The 26,028-nt window shown below is 44.2% G+C and overlaps 1 protein-coding gene across 1 annotated transcript; it reads right to left on the reverse strand.

Moving 5' to 3' along the window:
* Window positions 1–363: 363 nt before the first annotated feature.
* On the reverse strand, window positions 364–23,445 carry LOC140520973 (mucin-16-like). Its single transcript, XM_072635484.1, has 20 exons — window positions 23,161–23,445; window positions 19,787–19,908; window positions 19,625–19,692; window positions 15,852–16,018; window positions 15,425–15,466; window positions 15,110–15,154; window positions 14,067–14,191; window positions 13,898–13,965; window positions 13,393–13,565; window positions 12,655–12,690; window positions 9,781–9,905; window positions 9,610–9,677; window positions 8,706–8,878; window positions 6,649–6,684; window positions 4,139–4,204; window positions 3,781–3,902; window positions 3,608–3,675; window positions 3,005–3,177; window positions 1,364–1,399; window positions 364–661 (listed from the first exon to the last, which is right to left on the reverse strand). Exons 2-20 carry the CDS (start codon window positions 19,895–19,897, stop codon window positions 420–422), a joined length of 1,944 nt encoding a protein of 647 aa, XP_072491585.1. The 5' UTR covers window positions 19,898–19,908; window positions 23,161–23,445; the 3' UTR covers window positions 364–419.
* Window positions 23,446–26,028: the final 2,583 nt, after the last annotated feature.

The following is a 26,028-nucleotide window of genomic DNA, read 5'->3' on the forward strand; positions in this document are numbered from 1 at the left end:
TGAATTTGTGGCAGTGCATCAAGCTGTCAAAACATTCCAAGGAGGACAGAGTGACATATTGACTGATTCATGAATGGTAGCTAATTGCTTAGATACATGAATGCCCATGTGGAAAAAAATCACATGTATATATACATATATATAGATATATACATAGATATAGATATAAATATATATAAATATATCTATCTTTATCTATAAATATATATGTATGTTATATATATAAAGATGTAAATGATATACACATATGTGTGTGTATATATATACATATACATATATGTATATATATGTATATATATGTATATGTACTTAGTCATTCACTCCACAGCAGGAAATTTATGTCCTGTCTTCTGTGTGGGTATATGTGCACATGTGTTTGGGAGGAGGTCTTTGAGGGTCACCCTCCCTCACACAAGATGTTATACCCTGTGTTTCAGGTACTGCTTTATCTTTGTTTGGAAGGGTTTTCTTAGAATGAGGTGATTCTTCATATTTAACGCAAGGTTCTTAACTTTCTTATCACAATCATATTCTCTACATAGCTTCCATGTGGGATCTAATGGATAGTCGCCTAATGTTGCTGATTTTCTACCTCTGGAGGATGGAGGACCTGAGGGTTCCTTGAAAGTTGGGACTGATGATGCATTGGGATCAGGAACTGCTGTAAAAATGAAGAAGTAGTACTGACATTGCATACTGCCCAACACCACTGTGTCCTATAACTCTTTGTGATCATTCCAATTGGTATATGGTTATTAACTCAGAGTTGCACATGTAGGGGATACATAATAAGTGTTTGAAAAATGAAGGAATGAAGAAAGTATCAATAAATGAGTGAATCTGGACAGGCACTTCAGGTTGACTTAGCTGCCTGGGGCCACACAGGAGGAGCCTTTTATAAGGACATGTCTAATGGGTCCTGCTGATGACACTCCAAGAAAAAGAGGTATTCAGTGGTACAATGGACACCATCATGACTTTCCCTCAGAAAATCTCTCTGAAAGAGTTGATTTACCCTGCTAATTCCCCTGACCATTCCATGCGCATGCCTTGCTAAGGTATCACCATGCAACCTCAGAGAGAGACCTAGAATCCCAGAAAATGAAAGAGTGTCTCTGGATCACAAAGGTCCAGAAGGATGGAGAGCCCATTTCTATACAACCTGGGACATTTTCTTCAGGGAAAGCCCTCAGAGACCATCTAACCCTCTTCTAATGCATTCTTAACATCTTGAGTGTTCACAATGATTTCTATTGCTGGGAAATTTACTATGGTGTGGAGAATTTCTTGGTAAAGCCTACAGAGTTAACTTCAGTGGAAGGAACAGAAGACTGCAAGTTGATTTGGATATCAAGACACTTACTGGTGAAGAGCTGTAAGGGATGGTGTTCATTACAACCTGTAAAGCAAAATAAGATATAATGAAGGGAAGATCAGAAACGAAGGAAGAGGAAATGGGAGAGACCCAAAGATGAGAGCAAGAGCTGTCAACATTTCATTTGTGCCAAATCATGAAAGAGAAGAGGAATGGCATTCCTGAGGACACGAAGAAAGAGACTGGGAATGAAAACATCTTCAGATTTGTAAATGGAGGACATGGACGCTGGATATGGGGAATGGCCTTTCCTGTTTGTGCACCCTGAACCTTAGCCATGACGTGAACGGCAGAGTCTGAGTTCTCCTGTTATATCCTTAAGGGAGGAGAGTGCAATTCTTCAGGGCCCTTCCGTAATCTGTTCCATGAAGTTCTTACATGAGGATAGAAGTAAGAAGGACCCTTCAATCTTCTGAGATTTAGATGGATCCAAGAGCCCTGATCCCTTTCATTTTTGCCTTTTCCTGGCTTGCAGAAACTCGGTAGGAATTCAAGCCCCCTACTGTCTAACCCGTTCATCTCTAAGAGCATGGAAGAACGCTTATAGACAAAAGGTACCACTTCAAAAGCTTTTTCATTCCTTGTGGTCCAAGCTTCCTGTAGATGTACTCATTCCGTTCCACTCCCAGCAAAATGTGATTTAGCCTAAGCATGGAAACCTTCTGTGAATGGGTGTCCACTGCATTAATCAATGAGAACAATTTGCTTTCATGTGAGTATCAATACTCACATGAGTATTTTGACGCAGGAATTTTCACGCCTTCCTTAACATTCTGCTGAGGCCAAGTAGAAGCATCTTATATAATATGCCCCAAGAGAGGTACTGGAATGTTTGAAGACAATCTTTATACCTCTTTCATCTGACTAAATACCTCAAGTTCCTTGAAGCAATCTTCTTATCACATCATTTCAATTTCCCATCATGGCCATTTTCTGTCTATATATGTTCTTTCTGAAGGCTGGATCCTCAGATCACAACAGATTACTATCATCAAGGGCTGATAAGGCCAGATGATAAGGGAACTAGCATCTTCCTCTTTACAGTCTCTAGATTTACCTTCATGAAATCTAATTGGTGTCTTCGCAACATGAATCCTTTCTGCTCATGTCCCCATCACCCTCTGGTCAGCCAGATTACTGGGTAACTCTGCATCCATATTTTGGCCTTACGTTGGTTAAATGTCAGGTTCTTAGATGTGATGCACCTTTCTAATTTTTGTGGAGTTTATTTTCTGCCTTCTATTATTGACCACCCAACACTTCTACTTGTCTGTCCTTTGTCTATTTTCTGCCATCTACGATTCTACACGATTGATGGCTAAAAACATTACATATAACAGGATCAAAAGCAGAGTTCAAGAGTGGGCAGCAAATGAAAAAAGTCAGACAAAGAGAAAGAATGGCTTAAGGTAACCAGGAAATAGACATGGGTACGGCTGATTGAGTGCAAGTGGATGAACAAGGGAAGAGTGAGAACATGAGCTGCTGGGGTGGGGCTGGGGTGGGAGAGATGGCCTGAATCTAAGTGGGGAATCAAGGGAAAAGATAGGAATGTTGGGACTATGGTCTCATTACAAAGCTTATGCTGGAGGGAAAGAGATCAATGGTTGTGCCAGTGAGGAATCTCACCATCAAGGTAGAAACTTTCCTTTTCCACAATGTAGGGGCCCAGTCTGCTGATACCCTCAGTCTGTTTGCTCAGCTCCCAATATGCCTTGTATTTGTCTAAGGAGGGATTGGTCGGCCCCCCTCGAAAGTTGCACACAACTTCCACTCCAGTTTTTGAGCCACCCTTGAGAGATCTGTGGAAGGAAACAAATGCTGAGGTTCCTGAGTTTCGATGCTGAGAAAATTACTTCTAGGAGACAGTGGGGACAGTTCAGCTGAGATTTCCTGCCATCACAAAGGCTGATACGGAATCCTTGATGGTGGAAACATGCCCATTCCTTGTGTGGGGAGTTTGCCTGTGCAGCCACACAACTCCCACTTGAGAAATGTATTTCCACAAGCCAGCATTTATTCCCAATCACGACACACAAGGGGAATCACTTTCCTAAGGACTCTGGAAGGAAGAGAATGGGTAGGAAATCCTGCTCAGATTTGAAAAAGGAGGAAATGGACCGTCCATGGAGACAGTGCTTCTGTTGTCCACCCACCCTGCACGTTAGCCATGAAACTGGGGGCATCATGGGAGATGATGTGTGGGCCTGACAACTTCTTCTCAGGTCTCACCTCAGGGCCACCACTTGGCATCCATCATAGGAGGAAGCAATGCTGCTTTCCCCGAACAAGGGTTTGAACTGTGAAGGAAATAAGAAGGGGAATGAATAACCAGATTTTCAGCCCCCACGGTGGAGAAGCTTGCTATGCAGGAATGGGTCTGGACAGGGCCTGTGAAATCTCACCACGCGACGAAGCATTCTCTGGATGTTATTGAAAATGCCAGAGCTATGGTCATCCATGCCTTCCATGTAGCGTAAGTTCGTGATGGTAAAGCGGATGGGTAAAAATGTCATGTTGTCACCGGCTGTTACAGAGGAAGGAAACAAAAGATCCAGCCCTGAATCCTGGGCATGTCTTGTACTGTCTTACGCTTTCCTGGAGGGCAATCTCATACTCCATGGCCCACTGACATTCACATCAAGGAATCCCTAACCACTTCCTCTCTTTTCCTTGCCTATGTCCCCACAGTTGTTCTTCCCCTTTTCTAGTTATGCACACAATGATACTCCTGGGAATGCCTATCAGCCGCATTCTTTTTACCTGAGGAAGTGGAGGATTGTGATGGAGTCAGAGAGGTGTCTGCAGGGTAACTGGTTCTCACAGGAACTGAGGAAAAATCATGAAGAGTGGAAATCACTGATAAAGACACTGTGGACAATTTCATAGTGGATGTGGGAGAAAAGTGAACACCTGGATGTAGTCACAGAATGCTTTGGGGAGGAGTTAAAGCAGTGGAAACAGATATTTGAAAAATGGGCTTCTCCTGACAAACTTGTCAAGCTGTGCGCTTCTTGTTTAGAATGGTCCAGGTCTTCACTTCTTTTAGGTTTTGAATGGGAAACATGGACTCATTTCCTAGAACTATGGGAGTATTTCTTTTTTTTTTTTTTTTTTTTTTTTTTTTAATTAATTTTTTTATTTTTTTTAATGTTTAACAATCACTGCCATACAATTGCGATTTTATCCCTCCCCACCCACCCCCCGCTACCTCCCTCCCTCCCCACGACTGCATACAATTCTGTATAGATTCTACATATACTTTCCTATTGAGTATATTTTCACTATCGTCATGCTATGTAGTCAGACTAAGATAAATGAAAGAATCCGTATAACAAATCAGAACATGATACACAAACAGATACACATACACAAACATGATCTGCTACATTATGTGAGTGACTTCCATATTTCTCTCTCTGAGTGTGGAAGGCTTTTTGCCTTGAGGTCCACCATTGGGATTTTTTTTTTTTTTTTTTTTTCAGAAATTCTTGTGTTATTACAAAAATCTAAGTCTACCAGAAAAAACTCTCACACACTGTGGTTGTTGCTGTGCATAAAGTTCTCCTGGTTCTGCTCCTTTCACTCAGCATCAGGTCATATAAGTCCTTCCAGGCCTCTCTGAAGTCTTCTTGTTCATCATTTCTTATGGCACAATAGTACTCCATTACATTCATATACCATAATTTATTCAGCCATTCCCCAATTGATGGACATCCCCTTGACTTCCAGTTTTTGGCAACTACATAGAGTGCTGCTATAAATATTTTTGTACATGTGGGACCCTTTCCCATTTTTATGATCTCTTGGGGATATAGTCCTAGTAGCGATATTGCTGGGTCAAAGGGTATGCACATTTTTGTAGCCCTTTGGGCATAGTTTATGGGAGTATTTCTTGAGAAGCTGTTAAATCAACTGCCAGAAATTCATATCCTTCTTTCTTCGGTGTATGTGAGGATTAATGAGGGGAGAGCCTTGCAATATCCAACATACCAAGGTCACTGTCCCCCACCCAAGATGATGCACCAAGTCTCAGATTCTGATTCGCTCATTTGGAAGGAGGTGATTTTTAAGGATCGTGGCCATTTTCATTTTCCTAATCACATTCTTTAAGCAGCTTCCATGGGGGACCCAGTGGACATCACCTAGCATCCTAATCTTGCTGATTTTCTACCTGCGCGGGCTGCAGGCCCTAAAGATGCCTTGAGAGTCACAAATGATGACAGAATGGGGTTTGACGCCAAAAGGTGTCAAAAAAGAAAGAAATACTGACACTGAAACGTGACAGAAACTATTGTGTCTTAAAACTCTTTCAGATCAACTCAATTGTCATGGGGTTATTAATTCCGGGTTCCCCCTGTAGGAGATGTCAAATAAGTGTTTGACAAATCACTACATGATTGAAGGTGGATGGGTATTTCTAGTTGCCTGTGCTGCCTGGGCTATTACAGAAGTAATCTTTCATAAGGCCATGGCTAAGGTGCCGAGCTGGTGACACTATGAGCTCCAGTGACACTTCGGAATACTTCCTAAATACCATTATGAGTTCTCCTTTAGAATATCTCTCTAAAAGAGGTGAGGTCCACTGTTAATCCCCTTGACCATCTCGTGGGGATGCTTTGCTAAGTTTTCACCATGCTATCTCAGACAGAGGCTCTGGATTCCCCCACAACAGAATGTAAACCCCCTTCCGAACAAAGATTCCCACATTTTTTCACCCTCTACTCTGAGCACCGAGTTCAGAGATTGATACATAGATGGAAGTTAAGCAATGTTTGGTGCATCATTGACTGATGGTGAAGACAGCTTAACAAGTCATCTCCACCCAGTTTCGAGCCAAGGAAGGGCGAGTGATGAAACAGGAAGCCATTTTTGCATGGCAAGGGAGACTCAAAGGATCTTGAGAGCCTTTTCCCTACATTTCAGTCTTTTCTTCACAGTTTCACCAAATCCTATTATATCAGAACTAAAATCATGCTGAGAGGAAATCTAATTGAAGAACACATGCACACTCCAGTATCCCTGAGAACTTGTCCTTTAGCTGACATTTGAAGACCTCCAGTGACAGGAGGTCTTTGTTTCCCATGATTTACGGAAACATGCTAACTCTATATCTTGGATTCCTTTCTCATATCACCTGAAAATGGCCTCCAGGGTCAGGGACTTGGGCATGGCAAAGGCACTGGCCTCCAACTTTAGGGGTCAAGAAAGGAGTAAGGTTCAGTGCTCCCAGATGGCTCAAGATTATGAGATGAGAGTGCCCACATACTTACCAACACTGGGTAGATCTGGACCAGGTTCATTATAACCTGGAAACAAAAAGGTTGACAATGAGGGTCATGAATACATCATGGCAGAAAAGAACAGAAAGGAATTCTCATACTGAATAACACAGGTAAAGTGGATCAGCTCTGCTGCACCTGATCACTTATGAGAAAAAGCTGCTTCTTGGAGGAGAACCCTATCACACCAGGACGAGATAGGAATGGGAAGCTTGCAGCTTGTGAGGAATGAGAATAAGACAAAGCATAAGTAAGTGCCTGAAATAAGGCATTCTTTCTCCTTTGGTGTATAGGAAAGTGGAAATGGTAGCTCCTCTCCTTCCACTCCTGGCTTGATGGAAAGCTTAGGATCACACATAAAGAATAGAAAGGGTCGTCATAGGCTTTCCAATGCACACCCTTCCTTCTCCAGATGAAGAAACTGAAGCTCTGAGATGCTAAAGGATTGGATTGTTGATGGACTTGGTGTCAGGGACACTGAGTCGGATTCCTCCCTCAGGCCCTTGCTTCTTTGGTTTAACCTCATTCAGTCTCAGTTTCCTCATATGGAAAATTAGAACTATGGTAGAACCTACCTCACAGGACTATTGAGAGGACCAAATGACCCAACATTGTCAGTGTTATAGAAATGCTATTGTTATTATCATTATTAGAAGGTCATTTTCATTATGACAAGGATTTCTTCAAGGTCACCCAGCTAGTAAGTGTCCAAGGGTAAGATCTGAACAATGTCTTCTCTTTTTTTCTTGGAGAGAGAAGGTTCTCTCTTCTCAAAAACTTCAAAGAATAATCCTAATTTTGAATCCTTTCTGCCACTGTTCAAATGAATTCAACATGCCTTTATTGAGCTAGTTGGTGCTGTGGGAAAATTCCAAAAAAATACAATGCTAACCATCTTTCTCTAGTCACCTCACATTGCTGTCAGAGGCACAATGATAACAATTACTGTTCAGTCAGTTTTCAATTTTGTGAGACTCTTCATCATCCCATCCGGATGTTTTCTTGGCAAACAAAATGGATTGCTTATCCATTTCCTTCTTCCACTAGTTATTATTTTTTTCCAATAATTAATCACTTTACTTTTGCTTCTTAACATTGACTTCCACAACATTTTGAATTCCAATTATTCCCCCCATCCCTCCCTTCTGAACACCCAAAGACAGCGTGCTTTCTGATTGCCCCTTCCCACAATCTGCCCTCCCTTCTCTCATACCCTTCCATCTCTTCTTCCCTTCCTCTCTGTTTTCTTCTGGGGCACGGAAGATTTCGATAAAGCTATATCAATATTGCTTGCCTTCCCAATGAGAATAGGGGGAAGAGAGTGAGAGAAAATCTGGAACTTTTGTAAAAAACAAAAACCAAAACAAATGGGAAACATGCTTCTTTACATGGAGTAGGTGAAGAAAATAAAATATTCAATTAACAAACCCAAAAACTAGGACTACAAACAAATTAGTCCAAGACACTAGAATTCTTTCCACATAGACTCACAGGGCCAGAGAGTCTCTCGTTGGCACATTAAACTGCTGACTGTAGCTCAACAAGAGCTCCAGCAGCATCTTCCCAGAAATTGTTAAAGGACATAATGTTTTCCCTGTTCTATCCTCACGTAGAATTTTGCATTTATTTCTATTAAAAGTTACCTGGTCAAATTTGTCACATTGTCTCAGCTTTCTGGATTCTGGTTCTACGCAACACATCAATGACCCTTTCTCGCCTAGTCTCACGGTATCAATAATTGGTTTCCATCTACGTATCTCTCTAAGCCATTGAGAAAAAGGTTGAAGAAGACAGGACCAAGGAATGCTCTGTATAGTTTCCGTCAGATGTCAAGAAACTCACAAACTCAGAGGAAAGGTCTCCGTAGAGGAACAGGTAAGGTCTCTAGAGTCTGTCTTTCTCTCTTCTGAATTGCTGCATGAGATTAGAACCTTGTTCATAGCAGAAGCGTCAGAAGGAAAGGCGAACGTTCAGATTAAAAGAGAGGAGGAAGAGAAGAGACAGAGGCAGAGATAGATGTTAAGACTTCCTTCCATGAGACTGCTTACCATTGATGTAGAGACTATCTTTGTCGAGGGAGTAGTGGCCCAGTAGCCGGATACCACGAGTTTGGTTGCTCAGCTCGTGGAAAATCTGCTTGGCATCTAGATGAGTGCTGCTGGCAAATGGGAGACACGTGCAGATGGCATCTACAGCTGTCTGTGATCCTTTCTTCACAGGCCTAGGAAAACAGATACTCTGGATAAACTGAGAAAGAGTGGTAGGGACACAATTTTTTATGATTATTTTTCAATGAGGAAAACAGTAATGATAATTGTCATTTCTGTAGTGACATTGCAAAGCGCTCCCTTCAAGCAACTTTATCAAGAATATGGTATGAGTACTCTCTTCTGTGTTCTACAGATGGAGAAATTCAGAAAAGGTAAGTCACGTTACTCATCCATGTTCAAAGACACTGGCATTAAAGCTGGAATTTGAATTCAGGTCTTCTGAATCCAATGGAATTGGGGGTAATAGAAGCAAGAAAGAACTCCAGGCATAGCCAAAATTGTGATCAGATTATAGTGACTCCCCCAAATGAATGTAAGCTCGTTGAGGAAAAAGATTGTTTGGTGGTTTTATTGGGGGAGAGGAAGACATTTGTTTTTGTTTTGCTTTTCTGACCCCAGTGCCTGCCACTGTTCACAGAATCTCGCTGATACTACATGCATTTCGCTGAATGGATTGATGCATGTGAGGTGTAGAACTGGCTCTAGATAGAAATCCTAAAATATATGTCTTCTAAAGGACGGGGAGAGAAAGGAGAAGAGATTCCTTTTGACAGGGCTAGCATGAAACTAGAGGAAACAGAATGTGTGAGTCAATGTACAGTGAAGCTTTGAAGTCTGTGCTTCAAACGTAGAGCTCTCTCCCAGGAGACTCACTTGCAAGTCCCCAGCTTGGCAGCCTTACCTGAGTTCAGTCACTTTGCATGCAGAGTACAGGGAACCAAAGGTGGTGTTTTTGAATGAGTGGCCAATCTGGTCAAAAAAGAAACAAAGAGAAACAAATGGTGAGTATGTCAGGTGGATGTTCAAGATATTAGGGCAGCTCGGCAGGGTGGCTGGAAGCAGGCAGTCTCACCAGATGCTGCATCATGGTGTCTACGATATTGAATTGGATTGAGTTCGGACAGCTCATGTCTGCCAAATACCGGAGGCTGGTGATGGTCAGCTTCAGGGTGAAACACTTCAGGCTGGGTTCCATGGCTATAAGAGGGAGGGAGAGAGAAGCCCAGGTTTTCAACTGGAGGCATATTTGTCTCGTGCCTCTTAAGAGTGCGTGGAGTAAAGGAGTAGTCGTACTGGCTCAGTGACTGGCTTTGAAGTCAGGAAGACCTGGTTTTACCTCCAAAACTTATTAGCTTGGTGAACATTGGCAAGTCACTTGGCCCCTCTGATCCTCAGGCATAGACCTAAAACTAATACGTAGAAAGGATACAATATGCATCGTTGACATCGTAATGTGGCCTAGGATGTACGCAGAAGTAAATTCAAAGTTTGGATATGATGTGGTCGTAGCACTCCTAACAGAACTTCTTACACCCTCCAAGCTCAGAACCAAGCATGAACTATTCAGAGGGCAATAAAGATTCATAACCTATAAGCGCTGGAAGGAACCGCATTTCCTTGCTTATCTACTCCAACCGCTTAATTTGAGGAAAAGAAAGCCACAGCCAAGGTAGGGGAATAGACTGACTCAAGTCTACAAAAAGCAATTAGGGGAGATAAGTCTGACTTTGGGAAAGTGGCGTTGACTACATTAGATACATAGATGGGCCTGACAAAGAAAATTCTGCAAAGCCAGTGCAAAAGGCTTCAGCTGGATATGGTGAGCATGAGACATTGTGATGTAGGAAGAGCAGCAATTTGACTGAAACTGTAGGAGAGCTGGCAAAATGTGCCCAGCTCCTCCTTGTGTCTTCCAATCTTTCAAAGTCAATCCCAGAAGTATAAATGGCCATACAGCTATGGTAAGATAGGAGCTGAATGAAACTTACTGGGAAAATCATTCAAATATCAGGTGGTAGTGGAGGAACTGCCATTATGCAGCAAGCGAAAGATTTCCAAAAACGAACAACTTGACCTGAAAGTTGTTTGCTGTGCCAACTAGGTATAACTGTGGATCTGACTCATTAACTCATTAACAGGTTGCTCGGTGGCTGAGGTCTAGCCTAACAAAGAGCTACACCCATTATCCTGCACAGAAATGGTCACTAAGTAGCTACATTTCACTGAGCAAGCAGCAGACAATCAGCCTTGGATGATGGTTCGGGAGCCAGGGTTTTTTCAAAAGATTCTTATCGAAAAAGTATCTTGAGCATCAGGACAGCTTTGAGTCCTTTGAGTGACCCATTGCCCAGGTTAGGTGTTGTGTTTGGTTTGTTCAATTCTGCAGCATATCGGGGTAAAAGCTCCGGTTCAAGAAATAGATTCTATTTATATCATATGGTGACTGGCTTGTATGCTGCAGCAAATAGGAAGAAGGAGCTGGCTAGCTGGCTTCTGGGCAGTTATGTAATACTTTGAATGCTGCCAATCTAGTCCATGAACAAAAGGCCATTCCTTTACAAGAGTAACGCTGCCATGGAACAACACAATTTGGGGAGGACACAACTGCAGGTGTACCACAATGGAAAGATATATGTCAGAGATTATTAGGCTGCAGCATGTTGCTCCTGATGACTCACCCATTGTAAGCTTGTTAAGGGTAGGGATTATTTTCCCTTTTTCTTTGTTCTTCCATCATTTGGAATAATGTTTGTTACCCGTGGGAAATGTTAAGAAAACACTTGTAAGTATTGAAATATTGGAGTACATGTTAAATGGGTTGGAAGGAGGAAAAGCTTAGAGGCAGAAAAGCTATGTTCCAAGTTGATGCAGCAATCCAGGAGTCCAACTCTGAGAACCCAGACTACTACATGTTGTTAGTGGCGATGGGGAAGGACTAGATCTTAGATGAAATTTTTCAGAAGAATCCATGTGACTGATTGGGTAGAGGAGAAGCAGATCGAAGAATCAGAGATGGCTTCTTAGGTGGATGCCTAGGTAAAGGATACAGCAGTCAAATCAATGACAGGGCAATTAGTGGATACGGAAGAAATGAGTCAGAGTACAAACTGGAAATACTGCTTTGGGCAGCACTAACGTGATCAAGTGAAAATGGACAGATGAACTTTGTGTTGTACAATTCGAATTCACGGGAAAACAAGGGACACTTTTCAGATCTTTAGGACAGAGAGGAAATTAAAGCTCCGATGTCTTTCAAAGAGCGTTCCAAACGAGTTTCGTACTTAGAATAATGAAGAGCCAAGGGGTGCGCCTTGGGGAATATGACAAATGAGAACAGTAATGACAACCAGCAGCACCACCAAGAGTTCTGTGGCAAGTTAAGATTGACAAAGCCCCTTCCTCACAACCTGGAGCCACAGCAAGCACTATGACTCTCCTTGGACAGCTAAAGAAACTGAGGTTCAGAGAGTGTAAGTGATTTGTGAAGGGTGACAAAGCATACTGGGATCAGGATTTGAAACAAAACCTCCTCACTCCAGCTTTGGAATGCTCCCTCTATTCTATCCTGCAATCTCAGGGGAACCCGCTAGAACATAGCACCATGAGAGTATTTTGAGAAGGATATTAGAGGCCTCTGGGAACCTTGAGGAATTCATCTCCATGACTGAGGTGAGGTTTTGTGGTCAACTCACTCCTAAGCTTGGTCAGCCCAAGGTGAACTGAGGCCCAGAACTAAATCTTAAGGAATCAAGAGAATAATGGTGCTAGAAGCAGAAACAGGAAAGATCCAGCAAGAGATTTCTATGCACACACCCACCCTTCCTTCCCTGTTCCTCTCTATCTAGGCCTGAACACAGTGCTGGGGCTGAGGGGTAGAGTGAATGAGCTGTTTCCTTCCCAATAGGGACCTTAGAAGGCTGGAGATGTTGATGTACTGTAGACTTACAGTTTTTGGTGGAGTCCAAGGTCAGATAATTGTCATCTGGAGAGAGAAAGAAAGAAAGAATCACGTTGTGAGGAAAGTTTTCACCAGCCTCACTTCTCCTCCAGAGCCGTCTGAATCCAGTGACCAGATATTCATCAGGATGACTGGAGATGACCCAGGATGAGGTCATTGGGGTTAAGTGACTTGACCAAGGTCACACAGCTAGTGAGTGTCAAGTGTCTGACGTGAGATTTGAAGTCAGCTCGTCCTGATTGCTGCACTGTTTCTCTCCGCACTGCACCACCCAGCTGCCCCAGCTTGTGCTCTTCTGAAAGGGAAGAAGATCCATGTCAGGGATTGGTTGTACTTCAGGCAGCAGAGAAATTGCCTCCCCTCCAAAGAGCTCATTGACAGATTAGTCGCTAGCTGTGTACTGGCTTAATACATCTCAGAGAACCCACACCTTTCCAAGAAGAAGCATGAAAGGAGTCTGGGTCAGGTTGTAGCTTCCCTAGAACCTGGCAAAGGAAGAGAAAGAAATCTGACCCTCGAAAGTGAGAGAGTGTGAATTGGAACACATGCACCAATCCCTTGAAATAAGGAACGAAATTACAGAGCTTCATTTGCAGACCTGGGCTACTAGCCATGGGAAGATGAATGAATGGATACACGGATGCATGGCTAGATGAATGAATGAATGAATGGGTGAATGAAAAAGCATTTAACAACGACTTACTAAGTGCAAAGCTCTGTACTCACCATCGAGAAAAAGACTTCTCTCATCCAGCATGTAGGACCCCAGTTTCGTCATATTGCAGGTGTGATTTCTCAGCTCCCAATAAAGTTGTTCTTTCTGCAGGATGGGGCTGTCTGCATCTCTCCAACATGCACAAGTGACACCAACTCCAGTTCCTGTTGCTTCTTTCCAAGGCCTGGGAAAGGAGACAAAAATGGGCATCAGAAGCCCAAAATGGGACTGATAAGTCTGATAAGAATTTTGCAAGTAGGAACAGCACCCCTGAGAAGGCTGAGGTAAACCCTGAAGTAGAAGAGGCTGAAAAGGGAGACTTTTGTGGGGAACTGCCAATTTTCCAAGTCTGATTCACCTCCCTGAGATGATGTGGCAAGGAGACGTGGATCGATTCAATGAGGAACTGGAAAATCGACCTGGACCCACAACACAGCGGGTTGGAGAAATCTCCTTTCTGAAGGGCACCAACTGGGTACCGTGATTCATGAGGCCAGTGACTCCCAGGGATCTCACCTGAGCGAGGTTAGTCTGCAGCCGCAATAAACAGAAGCAATGCTGGTTTTGGCCATCAAGCACCTGAGCTGGAAGTGAAAGGAGACAGTCGGATTTCAAGATCAAGCCTCTATACCAAAGGACGAGGAAAGCAGCTGGGCCAAGCGGAACGGAAGGAGTCATGTCTCACCAGGAACTTGAGGACACTCTCTGTGCCATAGAATTGACTTGAGCCCACCTGGCCCATTTCACATGTATAGATCAAGTTGGTGATGGTGAACTTGAGGGTGAAGAACTCAAATCTGCAGTCCGGAGCTACAAGAAAGAGAGTGAGAGATGTCTGAAATGCTCAATGTGCGTCATTCAGCACAGTCAGGGACACCCCATTGCAATGTACTTGGGAGGAAAAGTCAGTAACCTGGCCCTATTCACCGCATCCCTGAGGCAACCTGTAACCCTCCAAACTTGGTTCAGCCTCTCCCATCTGTCAGCATCATGATGAAGCAAGGTTACTATGAAGGAGGATTGAAATGCCCACGTGTGGGCTTGGGAACTATTCATCCCAGTGATGTAGTGTCTGTAAAGTGCCTTGTGAAAGCACTATATACATGATAGATGATGATAATGATGACTGTCTCTGGAGGCTACATACATAAGCCATTACATCTCTATCTTCAGAAGCAGCAGAATGGTTCTCCATGGTTCTACCACCGAGCTTTGCTTCTTTGATACTTCAATGTATTTGCAAACTCATATTTTGTTGTGTTTTTTCTTTTCCACACTTCTAACAACTGCCAAATACTGAATATGTGGAGGCATGTTTTCTAAGAAAATCATCATGAAAACAATCACCCTCATCTTTAAGGACACTGACCTGAAAATGTCCTATTCTTTCGTGCAAGGAAAACTCAGCAACCTGAATAAATGAATGAATCCTTTAGGAAACCTTGAGCCATAAAACTATTCTTCTGCTCACACAAGGCAACAGAATAATATTGTATTTGGAGAAAGGAGACATGGGTTCCCATCCTGCCTGTCCCCCTTGCTATCTACATGGCTCTGGGCTTCAGTGTCCTCAACTCAAAATGATGGCAGAACTCAGACTAGACTAGATGACCTGGAATTCTCCTGCCAGGACAGCCTAAGATCCTAAAATCCCCTCTCTCTCAGTCTCCTAGCCAAATGAAAGCAAAAGCTTCCAGAGAAGGGATCAAAGGTGGAAGCAGACCTTACCTGTGCAAACTGAACTTGGATTTGGCCTCCTGGATGTTACTGGAACTGAAGAGAAATATCATGAATGAACACTGTGGACCCAATGTCCATGTGACAAGGAGGGGAAGGGACTGTGACAAACAAGGAAAAGAGACTTCATTTGGATAGGGTACTGAGTCAAGCGGTGAAGACTGCATCCTGAGAAGGAGGGGGACATTATGCCTTCCTCTCACTAGTACACTCGTGGTCCATTCTTGCCTTCCTAATATGCTGGGAGAACAGGGTCGGTAAGGACAAGGGGTGTTCTCTCTTTGATACTAGGATAAGAATACTCACAACAGCTTACGCAGGAGAACAGGGACACCCTATAGTTGTAACCTACAGAGTGAGAGAGAGAGAGACAGAGAAAACAGCCATGTTTGGAAGGACCAAGAGATTTTGAGAAAGTGTGAAAGAGCAACATGAGAGAGCATCTGAAAGCAAAGGAATTGAAAACATATGGGTCATCAGCTAAGAGGAAGCATTTCAGAAAGTAGTTCCCAGGTCAGAAGTCCCTTTGCCCATCTAGGGTCCTGTGGGGCCTTGGCTACCCCTCAGACTCTGAGCGCATCAGAGGAAAGTACTTTCAGTAAGTAGGTGCCCTCCAGGCAAAGCTGGATCCTCCAAGGAACGGAAGATTGCTTTGACAGGTGAGTGCTTAAGAGGAGTGGGGCCAAGCATGGAGGTTAAAGAACTATATGTCCTGGACAGAATTACTGCTCACCATTGATGTACAGGCTTTTCCTGTCGAGGGTGTAGGGACCCAGTCTTGTAATTTTGCATGTCTGACTGCGAAAATCATGGTACATCCTCCTTTCGTCCAGGACTGGAATGGTGGGGACATTCCAATAGGCACAAAGTAGATGCACGCCAGTGCCTTTCTTCACAGACCTGTTGAAGGACACATTGTTAAGGACTGTCAAATGTCTGGCTTCTCATGGGCATGCCAAAGTTAGGTGCAGTGAGAAGGGACCATCAATGCGCCGCAAATTATTTCAGGTTTATTTTAGAATAATTCTTGATTGTAAAAGAAGTGTTTGGTAGAACTATCACTTTATTGATTTAAGGGGTTGAGGGTAGGGAAAGGCATAGACCTTTCTTGAGTAAGGCCTGTCAGCACCTTCCCTGCAACATATACTCAGATGGTTGCCTGGGGAAATTTGATGATTTGCCCAGGCTCACACAATCACCTGGTGTCAAGAGAGGGGACTTGAGCCCAGGTCTTCTTGACTCTTGGGGCCTACTCGCTACCCACTAAAACAGGCAACCTCTGGAATATAATGGATATAATGGAATCAAGATGAGCAGCACTAGCACTCCAGACACAACTTCTGCAAGACTCTGATATTGTTATAATCTTCCTGTTCACTCCTCTGTGGACCATCTTTCAACACTCACATATTTTGTAAGTAACTTCTTAATTATCCAAGCTAGTTGGTTAGCTCCTTGTGCATCCACTTCCAGCTCTTTGAACAATTGCCATTTTGCTGCCTCTGTGGAACTGTTTCACCTTCTGGGTCTTCAGAAGTTCATTTGTGGGAGATTCTTATTCTTCCTCATCTACTACAGTGCTGAGAACTGGATGGCACACAGAACTTTGTAGTTCAGAGGGAATACCATTCCCTCACAGGTGTGAACATAATTGGACTCTTGTAATCGTTGAGCGGGAGAGGCAACATGTGACCAAGAGGTAGAGGGGCTGTGGCTGAGACAGAGAAAGGAAATGGAAAGACAGAGTAAAAGATGGGGAGGGGAGGAAGAGGGGAAATATAGAAAGAAGAGTGAAAGAACAGGAGGCAGAATGTGAGAGGAAGGGAAGAGAGTAAGAGAGGAAAGTGGAGGAGGAGAGGGAAATGAGAGAAAGAGAAAGAGTGAATGAGAGGAGGAGGAGGAGAAGAGGAGGAGGAAGGAAAAGAAGGAGAGAAGGGGAGAAGGAGTGAGAGAAAGAGTTAGAAAAAGAGAAGGAGCCTAGGAAAATGAAAGGGCAGAGAATGGGGAAGTGAGGTAGCAAAAGGGACAGGGAGAGGGGGAAAGGGAAATGGGGAGAAGTGAAAGGGAGAGAAAGGGAGTGACAGACAGAGAGACAGACAGAACAAGAAAAAGTAGGGAGATAGCGTCTGTAGCCATGTGCAGACGTTAATAAGTTGAGGTGGGGGGAAAAGGCGACACAGCAATGAGAGGCAAATAAGGGAAGTGAAAGAAGAGATTCTGTTAGAGAAGGGAAATCTCAAGGTAGGTCACTGAGTTCCTGTACAGACCTCAGAACAGAGAATTCTAACCAAAAGTTGCAAGGATTGAACGTGCCTTCCTAAAGGTCTACTCTTTTTTTATCTGCCTATACAGTATAAAGAGTTATGGAGCTCTGATTAATTCTGCTACCTAACTCTTTTGTCTACCTTGATTTTGTTCCAAATATAAATAGGCCAGGCACTAGGGGAAATACAGAAAACTCCAATGAAAGCAGAGTCAAATCCCTGAATGTGAGGAAATTCCTGAATGGAGTGGGATATTAGCTATTACAAGTCATTGGAATTAAAGGCAATTTTCTTATACAAAGTGCATAAAATAGCAGAGAAAAGGACCATGTGAAAATGAGGCCCATTATATTATCCCTAAGCTAAAACTGAGCTAACCCTTATTACAAGGCATAACTGACGAAATCTCTAGCCCCTTATGGGAGAAATGGAAGGCAGGGGCATAGTAGAGACAGGTGAGACTTGGGGGACACAGCTTGAGCATATGTAGCTCCACTGCTTCCAGGAGGTAGGACACAGCAGCTACTTTCCACACTAACGCTTATCCCTTCTTCCACCAGGATGACTTGTCGAATTTCACCAGACAGGACCATTCCTAATCTTCATATGAATTCTTGGAACTCCTTTCTAAAACATAATATAATAGGAAGATGGGCCAAGGAACCTAGTCCTTATGAGCATGTGCAAGCTGCTTGGCTGATGTTCTATAGAACAGTTTTATTTGCTATCCATGTGAAGAATCTGATCGTTTCTCCTACTTTTACTATGAATGGGTGATCTGTGCTCCAAAAATATTCTGCAGTTTCACAACTGAAATATCAGAGAACAGGTATTCCCCTTTCTCCACAAATTTGAGTGTCATTTAGCTATTTCTGCCATTTTCATTACCTTGACTCGATCCTTCCATATGGTTTAAATTACATCTCTTCTGACTGTTACCATCCATGGATACTTTTCTGACTGACTACGTACAACTTGAAAATTGTATGCCCATAGACTTTAGCCATTTGTCTCGTGTGTTTGTGCGTGTGTGTGTTTTAGTGTGTGTGTGTGTGTGTGTGTGTGTTTGTGTGTGTGTGTGTGTGCGCATGTACGTGTGCATTGCTCTGGGTAAAATTCACTTTTGATATGTGCTAAACTGGCCTTTAGGTGAACTAAGGGGAAGTCATTCTTTCCACCTCTGTGTCCTGGTGGTATCTCAAAACCCAATATAACCAAGATGGAACTTGGTATCTCTTCCATTTCCACTGCCCCCTCCATAAGCCTGTCCCTCTTCCAGACTTCCGTAATTTTGTGAAAGCCACCACCATCTTACCAATCACCAGGTTTCAAATCTCTGTCTCTGTTACAATTTCTTCCCTCTACCTCAGCTCCCATAACCAGTTTATTGGCTCCTTGATTTCCTTTAGTATCTTTCACATTTGTTCACACAAAGGCCCATATCAACAACCCTGACCTGGAAGCTTCCAATAACCTCCCACTTCCTCTCTTTGCTTGCAGTGCCTCCTACCCTCCCAATTCATCACCAACTCCTCCTCTCTTCTATCCATCCATCTTTCCCATGCCTGCCAGAATGATCTCCCTAAGACACATCTCTCACTATGTCACTCTCTTACAACCCAAATGTCTAGTGGCTCCTTATTGCCTCTAATGTGAATTAAAAACTCCTCCACCTGACCTTTAAAATCCTTCTCGATTTGCCTTCTTCAGTCCTGTGTTCCAGAGCGATGTACATACTGCTCACTTGGCACTTGCAGAAGACTGGCCTACCAGCTGTACCTTGAACTCAGATGTTGCATGGTGCTTTTGCATAAGATGTCTCCCATGCCTGGATTGCACTCCCTCTTCAAGATGCTCTTGGACTCCTTAGTCTCCCCTTCAAGGAACGCAGCTATGATACCACCAATAGAAAACCTTCCCTGAATCCTCTCAGTTGTCAGTGTCCTCTCTCTCCTCAACTCACCATGTATTTAGGTCACACATTGTATCCCCTCAGCGCCACCACAATGCCAACTCCTTGAGGTCAGGGCCTGTTTTGTCTTGAGAATAGCTACCTAGCGCTGCTGCTGGGAAGCAACCCAAAGCTTCTTGAAGCAAATCGTGGTGGGACAGCCTCTGGTACTGGCAGTAGTCTTCCTGGTGTTGTCCAAAAAGTGACCATAGACCCAACAAAAAGGAAGAACTGCACCAGGCATCATCTGTTTCCCTGACAACCTGGGCCCATCTCCCTCAGTGTCCTTACCTTAGTGACTTCAGCTTGCAACCAGAGAAATGGAAGGCAATGCAGCTCTTTTCAAATATTGCTCCGACCTGAAAAGCAAGACAGAGATTGAGGGAGCCCCTGGACATATGGGGCTGCAGGTCCAGAGAGGAGGAAGGCAGGACAGGAAGGGAAGATTCTCACCAGACTCTGTAGGATGTTCTCAGTGGCGCTGAACTGCCTGGAGCCTGACTGTTCCATGTCTGCCTTGCAGAGGAGATTGGTAATCGTAAAATCGAGTGTGAAACACTCCATAAGGCGAGTGTCTGTTTTGGGGAGAAGAGAAATTGAGTCTTGGATACATAGGATCAAAGGATTACAGATTTAGACTTGGAATGGACCTTCTAATCCCTGCATCTTGCAGGTGACGAACTTGAGGCCCAGGGAGGATTCACTGTAGTGGCCACGTTCCCATACACAGTGACAGAGGTGAGACTTGAAACTAGGTATTCACGACTTGTAGACAAACGCCCTATTCAATGGAACATGTTGCCATCCATCAACTCCAAAAAGGATACCCAAGTGAAGTTCATCTATACTTTACTGGAAAGAAAACTGGCCATCTTGACTCCAATTATGCATCTGTGATAGGACCTCCCTAACCCCTCCCTCCACTACCACCTTCTTCTGCAACTCCCACCTCCTCTGCTTACAGTCAGTTTCCCAAAGAAACACTTCACTTCACACTATATAGGACACAGAGCACAGACACATGGAATTAGTATGGGAGGAACTGAGGAAGAGAGATGGAAAAGAATCTCGCTGTCAATGCAGATGGGAAATGATGGGGGGAAAATTAAGGATGAAAACCACCCTGGTCAACCTATATGAATGTCAGGAGAAGATAATGTTTTAGTGTGGTATGTGGCAAAAGGGACAGTGCGAGGCTAGGTCCTTAACTATCCCATGGAAATTGAGGACTAAACTACTGAGAGACCACAGGTCATCACTGGGCCACCACTTTCCCTTCTCCTTCAAGAGTATAGAGGAAAATAGGATGGGGAAGAGGATCAACAGTTTACTTTGCCAAGTCATGGGTCCATAGAGAAATTACAACACTGAATACTCACTGCTTCTTGCTGCATTGGAAGGCTATTAATTCTGACAGAGGGGAGAGAAAGACATAGAGAGACAGAAAGAGAGAGAGACAGACAGACAGAGCGAGAACGAGAGCGAGAGACAGAGAGACAGAGAGAGAGAGAGAGAGAGAGAGAGAGACAGAGAGAGAGAGAGAGAGACTAAATTAAACTGATGAATAAAATCATCCAACATAACTGCAAAGGAACTATAATGAAAAATTCTCTCTAATTTCAAAGGGACAACTGATGAACTCTGGTACATATTGAGGCCTGCTACATTTTTCTTGCTTTTTTGTAAAATGGCTAATACAGAAATGTGCTTTGCATAACTTTAACATATATAACAGGAACCATATCCCTGGCCCTCTCAATGCATGGGGGACAGACCGAAACTAGGGAGAGGATTTGGAACTCAAAATTTAAGAAAGAATGGTAAAGAAAATGGATGGATCCACAGATCAGTAAGATGAGGTTCGTGAGAGACTGTGAAAAGTATGTTGTCCCTACACGTTTCTTTTGGAAACTCTCAAATTTTACTTTGCTGTTTGCAATTGGAAACGTCAGCATTTCACCAAAAAAAAAAAAAAAAAAAAAAAAGAGGAAAATGAACTTACCACAAGGACCGCTAGATTTGACAAGGGAGTGAACAGAGTGTCACACCACTCAAGTCAAAAAAGCCCCAAAACAGAGGTGCCAAGAGAGAAATGCCTACACAAGGAAATTCTTATGGCAAGGGTAGAGAGTGCTGGATTAGGAATCAGGAACATCTGAGTTCACATACAGCTGCAGATACTTACAACAATGGGTCAAACCAGGAAGGGTCACTTGATCAATGTCCCTTTCAGTTTCCTCATCTATGAAATGGGGAGATGGTTAAAATTCCCTGTAGAACTAAATTTAAAAAATATCTAGACGGAACTCTGTGAACCCTAAAATACTAACTATATCATGTGCAGCAGCAGCAGGAGTATCATCTTCGTGATTAAGCCAGACACAATTCTCATTTGGTGATCCAAACATATTTTCCAAAGTCTTATCACTGTACCTTACTGTGAGGTTTAAAGAAGTCTACTTACTTGTAGACACAAAAGTAGAATAGCTGGGTTCTTGGGTTGTGGTATAGGAGTGGGTACTTGTAGGAGGTAAGGAGGTGGTGAGTGCAAGGAAAGTCCAAACAAAGTGGTAAAACAATGGGGCTGGTAGAGCTGATTTATCCCCTTTTGAGGAGCTGTTGCTAGGCAAGTCACTATGACCCTGTTTACATAAACATTCTAGTCATCGATAAGGAAACCTTAAAGTGACAGCAACACCCAACTGCCAGAGCAATGGTGGGCTTCAGGGTACCTGTACTTAGACTCCCAGAAGATCCTTGGGTCCCTAGCCCTGCTGCTGAGGCAGTGACTACAGGCAGCTTTGTGGAAACAGAGGCAGCTGAGCCAGTGCCTGTTCCCCACTGATTTCCGTTGCTAGAGGGCTTCGTTAGAGCAGAGTCAGGATGAGTGTGGTCCTAGGGCTTTCTAACACAGGGGATAAGTTAAGTCTTCTGTGCTTGAAATTGTGCCCAGGGATGCCTGGGTCTCCTTTAGCGCTGGGCTCAGAGGACATTCTATTATGGGCTCACCTTCAGAGACAATAAAGATTCTGGGCTACTGTCCTGTAAAATCTGAGTGAGCAATAGACTTGGAGACTCAGATAGTTCAACCTGGGTCACAGCAGCCAGATCTGTACCGGATTCACCCTCCCTTGGTCCCTGTGGGCCACCTAGATGAAGAGCTATTCTCTCTGGCAGTCTGAACCCCACAACTTGCTACAATCTCTCCTAAGTTAACACTAGGAGAAAGTGAAGGTGTCACTTCAGTTTGGGTGCTGTATCGTGGAGGACCTGCAGAGATGTCTCTAGTCACCTTGATGATTGAAACATACTGGCCTCGATGACTAAGGTGCTTAGAGATAGCTCGGAGGTTTTCTCTAGGCCTCTAAGCAGGATCGCACTAACGATTTTCTCTAGGGGAACAAAGGTAGCAGAGATGATCGATGAGCCTCCGGGAATGCTCACTGACAACACTGGGGCCTTGGGAAAGAAATTGGTCAGTGGAACATCTCTGCTGCTCTCTGCCACTCTATGTAGGAGCTCAGGGCTAATAGGGAGTGTAAGGAAAAGAAAGACAGTGTATGTGATTTGGGTGCTGAGAGTCAGATTTCGGTTTAACACATATAGGAGAAAGCTGAGCTCATGTGCTCCAGCTTATATAGCTCACCTCAGAACAAGCTATTAGACTGGAAGGAGAGCGCCCTTGGCCATGAAGGGGGGTATCTGGCCTAGTGATGATGGCAATTGTGACCTGAGCTAAACATGAGGACCAGGGGTCACCTCTTCTTGTTGGAGAAAAACCCACAGATACTGGTGATGGAGACAGCAAATGCTGGTGTAGTTATTACCATGGATGAGTCTATTTCTCCTCCAGGCCTGGTCTTCTGGACTTTGTATTACCGAGGGTGAAGGATGTCCTATAGACAGCTGGCTCTGGGCTGCACCCTTCCACAGGACTTGATGAAACTTCCCTGAGATGAGGGTGCTGGTATCTGAGATTGCAGGGTCACCTGGTCTGCTGGTCCCCCAAGCTGGGTTGATAGCTGAGGCCAAAATACTCTCTAACACTTCACTGTACCTGCTTCTGAATTCAGTCTTTGGAGCAACAATACTACCCCTCAGGGACTGTGGTGACTATGCTGTCTCTGGGCTCTAGGCTGGATGATGTAGTTGAGCTTCTCTGAGCTCCAGGCATGGCCATGATTCCCAAGAGGCTGAAGGAATGTGAGTAGCTGGGTCCTTCAGTCAGGCAGAACAGACAAGTAGGGAGGGTTCTCTCAGGCCAGAGTCTTATCCCTGTGTTTGCAAAGCGCATCTGTTTTCTCTTAGTGCTTGCAAAAGTGTCTGTGTTCTCTGGGTAGGTGCTGTACAACTTTTGACCTTCTGTTGGCCTTTGTGTAGACATCAAGAAAGGGCTTGCGTCCCCTCCACCATCTGCTGGGATGGTGCTTGGAGGAGTGAAGGACAAGGCAGCTGAACCCGCCTCTGGTCCTGCCTGAGTATGCCATGCCACTGGCGTGGTCTTTCATGGCTCACAAGATCCTTGGCAGACTGTGGGATCTGCTGGAGTCAAGGAGCAGGGCAGGTTTATGGGAATAACCATGGTCACTCCAGAGGGTCTCAGGTGGAACTGATGTTTCTATGGGAAAACAGAGTTCCTCTGGGTGTCTCAGATTTGAACCAATTTGTGATCATCCCCACAAAGAGAAGATGGATACCAAATGGTCGCTGAGCCTAGAGGGGTTTCCTTGATCAAGCCTCTCTTCCAGTCTCTGAAACAGAATTTGTCACTGTGAAGCTAGTCCTCAGGATGGTGGTAGACTCTCTTGAGCTGCTTGTCACAGCAGACCCACTGAGCCACCAACTGTATTCCTGGAGGAGAATGCTATGAGCACAAGAGGTGGTTAGCATGTGGGCAGGGTTGGTCTTCTTTTGGCAGGGATACTCATTTCCTCTCAGTGCGATTCTTTTTTCCTTTGGATAATACCCAGTCTCCAGGACCCCATTTTCCTCTCCAATACACATCATGGGCACTTCATCCTCTAAAGGCCTTTCACAAGCCCTGTTAAGGCCTTGAACCTACACTCTGGCCATTTCTCCTTGAGCTTTATTACTGCGCCAATGATCATACCAAAGACTCTTCTTGCAGGATTCATGCTTAGTCCCTAGAAAGTCTCCCCTGGACTTCCATGGTCCCCATTGGTGAATGACTCTCCTGATCTATTTTTTCATGAAATCCAAAGTCATGCTTCATTTCATCCCCTAGATCCTCTCCAGATCTGGAACTGTGACCAAATCCTCACTGCCATTCTTCTCGAATATCTTGTGTCCATATACTCTCTTGGTCCCCCACGGACCATTCCTGCAAGATACATAACTCAGTTGTCTTTCACTGGGGACCACTCCTTTCTATATGTTGTCTCCCCCATTAGAATGAAAATTCCTTGACAGCTGGCTGCCTGAGGAGCTCAGTTTCACACCTTTGGCATATCCATGCTGAGAGAAGTTGTGATCTTTGATACTGGAGACGTAAAGGTCCTGCTACAGCCAGTGCCTACTCTTAGGGTCCCTATAACAACCAGGGTAGATATGCTTTGATTTCAGTTCCTTGGTTACTTGTCTGTGGTGCCGATACAGTGACTTTAGAATGCGTTTTGGAAAGAAAAGGAGCAGCCCTGGCTCCTGTCTCAAGCAACTGCTCAGTTGGCTCAGTGGGCAGTGCTTGCTCAGTGCATGTTCCCCTCTCAGGACTAGTGTCATGTCATGGTGTTTCTGAAGGAGAAATTAAGCTGGGGTAGATCTTGCTGGGCTCTGTCCCTGAGATGGCACCGTTGGAAACCTGGCTCTCCTGCAGCCCTGATATCAGAGTCTAATCTGTTTGGGTCACTCTGTTATTGGCCTCGATTGCAAGAGAAGACAATGGACCTTCTGGGTCACTCTCCCATGGGGCTTTGATGATAATTAATGAACTCTGAATTTCAAGTGGATGAGTCTGGGACACAGCAGCCACACTTGAACCTGATAACAATATGGACAGCAGTCACTGGGGTTCCCCATGCCCCCTGCCACGTGGAGGAAGGGCTTATGACTCTGCTGGTCAGAATGGCTTCAGAATTTTTGGAGAGTCTTCTGGAACTGCAGGAGGAGCAATGGCTGAGTTCACTTCAACTTCTGTGTTGAGCCCTGCTTGGAATGGTGCTCTTTGTGGTCTCTCTGGTTAACGTGGTCAGAGGAAGCTCTGAGCTCCCCTCTCTCTGCATGTGGAACACTATGGGCATCAGTCCCCACAAAAATTGAGCCAGTGCTGACCAATGAACCTCCAGGATTAGTCTTTGAGAAGAGTGGATCTTCAGTACAAGTGGTGGGTGGTCAATGGGGCATTGGTGCTTTTCTCTGATAACGTATTTGGGAACTCAGGGCTGAGAGTGACCACAGGAGGGACAGGGCCAACGTCTTTGATTTTAGTGCTGAAGATGAGTCTTTTGGCATCAGGCCTTGGGGCAGTTGAGCTCATGTTCACTGTGCAGGGAGTAAGACCAGATGAACTTACAAGAGCAGAAGAAGACAGTGTCCTTGGCTATGCAGGGATGGTATCTGATTCAGCCAATCGTCAGATCCCTGGCCTCAGAATTGGTAGATGAAGGAGAAACTGTGCTTTGTCCAGGGAGAACCATGCAACTGGTGCTGAGGCTAAGAAGCAGGACTGAGATCACTTG

Source organism: Notamacropus eugenii, chromosome 1 (assembly GCF_028372415.1).
Source record: "Notamacropus eugenii isolate mMacEug1 chromosome 1, mMacEug1.pri_v2, whole genome shotgun sequence".
NCBI lineage: Eukaryota > Metazoa > Chordata > Mammalia > Diprotodontia > Macropodidae > Notamacropus > Notamacropus eugenii.

Excerpts from the sequence above, each read along its gene's own strand:
- LOC140520973 (XM_072635484.1), bottom strand. The coding sequence starts at position 19,897 with ATGGAGTGTTTCACACTCGATTTTACGATTACCAATCTCCTCTGCAAG. Across the intron at positions 13,566-13,897 it reads TGCAGACTAACCTCGCTCAG|GCCTTGGAAAGAAGCAACAG; the intron begins GTGAGATCCCTG and ends CTCCTTTCCCAG. Across the intron at positions 3,178-3,607 it reads TGCCAAGTGGTGGCCCTGAG|ATCTCTCAAGGGTGGCTCAA; the intron begins GTGAGACCTGAG and ends TTCCTTCCACAG.